Source organism: Alosa alosa, chromosome 7, assembly GCF_017589495.1.
Source record: "Alosa alosa isolate M-15738 ecotype Scorff River chromosome 7, AALO_Geno_1.1, whole genome shotgun sequence".
Taxonomy (NCBI): domain Eukaryota; kingdom Metazoa; phylum Chordata; class Actinopteri; order Clupeiformes; family Clupeidae; genus Alosa; species Alosa alosa.
Window position 1 is genome coordinate 23,550,354 of NC_063195.1, and position 5,000 is coordinate 23,555,353.

Consider the following 5,000-nt stretch of genomic DNA (forward strand, 5'->3'; position numbering starts at 1 on the left):
TATTCATTTCATCCTCCTTGACTATGCCACTTCTGGTTGGTGGGTGTGTGTAGTGCGTAAGGGGCACACAAATTCTGATTGGTGAGCTTCATAGTCGGTCGGGGGTGCTGTGCTTCTTGTGCACTGGGCGTGCTCACCAATCAGGGATGGCACAAATTAAAGAGACAAAAATTGTATCGTAAATCGCACAATCGCAATATCTGTCAGAATTAGATAGTTTCCCCAAATTGTGCAGCCCTACATGCATTCTGATCTCGGCTCGAGTAGTCTTAGTGATTTGGGCTCTTCAAAGGCTCTGCTGCTGTTGTGACACTGGTCCCAGTGAACTTTGATACCCCCTGATCTCGCCTGTGTAGAGTGAATATCAGCCAGTGAGCTGTACTGTAGGTCTCTTTGGGGCCACCGGATTGGACGAGGACACCAGTGTGTGTGTGTGTGTGTGTGTGTGTGTGTGTGTGTGTGTGTGTGTGTGTGTGTGGTATATAAGAGCCTGGTGTGATAGAGGGCTTTATGTGGATGACCTTTTGATGTTGAGCGTGCCGTGCTGTACCTTTCATCGTTTCCTCAGTAGTGCAGTCTTCATCACTTGTGTTCTTGCAGGGTGATTCACCATGGCTCCTCTTTGTCTTCGGCCAGTGCTGTCCTTGGGTGTTTCAATAACTGTCCTCTGCTCTGCCTCAGCATCCTTGGTTTTCAGCAGTGTCCCTTGATTGCTTATCATCACTGTGGGTTGTTATGTGCCCCCCCACACACACACACACATCTCTCATTTACTCTGCTGTGGTACAATATGGCGAAAATATCTAATTGTGATTTTCTAACAGATATTGCGATTGCGATTTGATTTGCGATAGAATTTTTGAGTCAAGTCATGCTTTAGTTCAATATCCCAAATAAGTTGGGCCGCTTCTGATTGGTGAGCATGCCTAGTGCATGAGAAGCACAGCACTGCTATTGGGTGAGTTTCACTGTCTGTCACATAAGGAGGATGACATGAATGAAAATAACATAGATGTGACAAGATCAACCATTAGGACAGAGTTCCAAGCTGCATGATTAATTGCAGCCTTTGCGATTAGCTAATTAGCGATTTCGATTTAAAATCTGATAAATTGCCCTACTCTGCTTTCTTTTTTAAACAACATTGTAACTTATTCAGGCCTCATGTACCTACACATTTTTAAACACAGACTCAAGGTTGTGCCAACAATCACCAACTCTCTCTCTCTCCCTCTCTCTCTCTCTCTCTCTCTCTCTCTCTCTCTCTCTCTCTCTCTCTCTCTCTCTCTCTCTCTCTCTCTCTCTCTCTCTCTCTCTCTCTGGTCCGTGTAGCTTGGCTCTGCACCCAGACAAGATCCAGGTGGCGACGGGGCAGGTGGGGAAGGACCCGTACATCTGCGTGTGGGACGCGTACGCGCTGCAGACCGTCTCCATCCTCAGGGATGCCCACACGCACGGCGTGGCCTGCCTGGCCTTCGACGCCGATGGACAGGTGAGCACGTTCACCTGTTTCTGAGGAGTCTGAGGACTGAGGAGTTGGGGGAAAAAACATTGATGATATCAGACTGTATAATATTGTATTATGATGTATGCATTGATTATTAAGCCCTTCTCATAATAATGTATAATGATGTATGCATTGATTATTAAGCCCTTCTCATAATAACGTATAATGATGTATACAGTACATTGATTATTAAGCCCTTCTCATAATAATGTATAGTGATGTATGCATTGATTACCCTTCTCATAACCGTAAAAAATGAGTTTCTGAAACACAATCAGTAAGGTGCCCTGGATAGAAATGTATTACAAATCTTGAGCTTATGTTTATGTACAACAGTACTGTGTTTCAAAAATGCTGTTTTGCATTTTTTATATATATTATGTTATATACTGTTATAAGCATATTTAAAAACAGAAGAAAAAGCCCACCTTTGTCCCCTTCTTCTTCTGTCTTCCTTTCTCTCTCTCTCTCTCTCTCTCTCTCTCTCTCTCTCTCTCTCTCTCTCTCTCGCTGTGTCTCAATTCAATAATTCAATTACAGTAAATTCAAAGAAGCTTTATTAGCATGACTGTTTGGGTACAGTGTTGCCAAAGACAGTGCTACAGATAACACAGTAGAATCACAAAAGAAAGAAAATAGACATACAGCAATGTGGGTATAAACATGTGAACAGAATAAACAATAGTAGAAATAGTACTAATTCTAATAACGATAATACTAATTCTCTCTCTCTCCACAGAGGTTAGCATCTGTGGGTCTGGACGCCAAAAACACGGTGTGTGTGTGGGACTGGAAGAGAGGCAGGGTATTGGCCACTGCAACTGGGCACTCTGATAGGGTAAGCACGGTCACATGACACCCCCCCATCACCATTGCCACCTCTCCCTATCCCCACCCCCAACACACATGGTCATGGGGCATGCAGTTAAACCCTCCAGGTGTTAAAAATGTCTGTGATTCTAACTGAATTGTTTTTTTTTTTTTTTTTTTTTTTTTTCAAAAAGCACTAACTTCTTACTTCTCACAGACCTCTAGCTATCCATTCAGTGCTTTATACTACTACATACTCATTTGATCATTCATGACTGAATGAGTATTTATTATTTAGGATTTCATTCATTTCATTCATACACAGGCATGGCAGTGGAAATAAAAAAAACATAAAACATAGAGAGGCTTAGATCTACACACAAAGCCTATACACTCACATAAAATAGTACCCTCACTGTCATCCTGGGGGAATGAGAGAGAGACAGACACAGAGAGCAGGAGAGAGAGAGAGAGAGAGAGAGAGACAGACAGACAGACAGAGAGGAGAGAGAGAGAGATGACACATTAGTGTTTCCACCTCTGAGAATTGGCACTGCACTGTGGCAAGGCCCAGCTCTGCTCTTCCAATCGACTGCAGCTGAAAATGGCCCCACCGTGAGCCGGTAGGTAGGTGGACGGAAACAGCTATGGGCTGCAGAGAATGGTGTGCTGAACCGCACGGCATGCTGGGTCAATGGAGAGAGAGAGAGAGAGAGAGAGCCTGCCATGCAAAGAAGTGAGGTAAATGCACCGCATGGGTCACTCACAGTCCAGCGCACAGCGATACAACACACACACACGTACAGGCATGGGGGCCGCACACACACATGGACAGACACATGTCTGCATCTGTATGGCAGGTGAATGGGAACTGAGCGTGGTTGTTCAATTCTAGCCCTGTGCATACATGCATTCATAAATAGACATAGCCTGCACACATGCACACACACACATTCACACATACAGAGAGAGGGAGAGGAAGAGAGAGAGAGAGAGAGAATTAAAACAGATTTAACCATTAGAACTAACCACAAACACATGCAAATGGAAAGAAATAGTACACATACATTACACAAACATACAGTACACATACACCAGAAATTCACTCTCACACTCTCTAGAAATTCGCGCACGCGCACACACACACACACACACACACACACACACACACACACACACACACACACACACACACACACACACACACACAGATATATGGAGTCTTTGGGAGTTTTTGTAGCATTAGGCTTCTGCTGTGGGTGGTGAGGCGTGTTGGTCTCTGGGCCTGAGCCCTCTGGGGCCACAGCAGCAGGAGTTAGAGGAAGAGGAGGAGGAGGAGGATGAAGAGGAGGAAGAGATGACAAAGGGCAGCCAGGCTATGCTGCCAGGGAGACTGGAGCAGAGAAAATGCTGTGTGTGTGCGTGCGTGCGTGCGTGCATGTGTGTGTGGCCGTGTGTGCATTTTGATGTCTGCTCTCTGTATAGCATCTATATAACATCTTGTCTGATGTAAGGAAATATGTCATAATTTCTAACTGATGTAATCTCCTAAAGGCACAGTCTGTGATTTAAACAGCATAGAACTGAGGGATGCGATTTCATTGGCTCAAATATCAACTGCCTTTGGCGAAACCGAATGAAATGAAATCCGAATTCTGTGTATTTGAAGAATACTGATTCTGTGAATTCTAAGAATCCTCTTTACCTGTACTGGTGAACTTGAGGAGGTTTCTCTAAGACTAGCTCACACTTATTAGTCATGACCTCAGGAATTAATCCTATTTTTGAAGGCAACACCTTGCAACAAAGTGAAGGCCTCGTTCTGTTTCCTGTGGTGTGTGTCTGCCACTTGCATTAAGTATAAGTATAAGTATATATACTCTTTTGATCCCGTGAGGGAAATTTGGTCTCTGCATTTATCCCAATCCGTGAATTAGTGAAACACACACAGCACTACACACAGTGAGGTGAAGCACACACTAATCCCGGCACAGTGAGCTGCCTGCATCAACAGCGGCGCTCGGGGAGCAGTGAGGGGTTAGGTGCCTTGCTCAAGGGCACTTCAGCCGTGCCTACTGGTCGGGGCTCGAACCGGCAACCCTCCAGTTACAAGTCCAGAGTGCTAACCAGTGGGCCACGGCTGCCCACGAGCCCATTAGGCTGCCAAGTCAAGGAAGTCCTCTGTAAACACCCAGCAATTACCATGCTGTTGTACTGGTCTCATTATTTACATTTGCTGTTTATTTCTTGTCTTGTCCAGATATTTGATATTGCCTGGGACCCCTTCGTCCCCCACAGAATGGTCAGCTGTGGAGTGAAGCATATCAAAGTGAGTATCAGACTGTATACATCTGGGCCAGATTTGAGACACTCACACACACACACACACACACACACACACACACACACACACACACACACACACACACACACACACACACACACACACACACACACACTCTTTTTCCCGAAACCTCCAGAAACACCCCACACATTTACAGACATACAGATGTTCAGCTGTCTGATCGATCAAATCGCATCATATCAGGGCGCGGCGGTGGTAGCAGGCAGTAGTGTTGCTCTGGGGATAATGGCCCTTGTACTATAATTGACATATGTAAGTCACTTAAATAATAATAATAATAAATGTATATCGCTACATGCCATTGTACTTTGACGCCCA

General features: G+C 44.9%; 1 protein-coding gene across 1 annotated transcript in view; it reads left to right on the forward strand.

Annotated features, from left to right (window-relative positions):
• Positions 1–5,000, forward strand: part of LOC125298316 (echinoderm microtubule-associated protein-like 6) — a 63,362-nt gene that overhangs the window by 15,559 nt on the left and 42,803 nt on the right. The window contains 3 exon segments of the mRNA XM_048249018.1: positions 1,333–1,492; positions 2,247–2,345; positions 4,578–4,646. Of these exon segments, the coding sequence (XP_048104975.1) occupies positions 1,333–1,492; positions 2,247–2,345; positions 4,578–4,646 (328 nt within the window).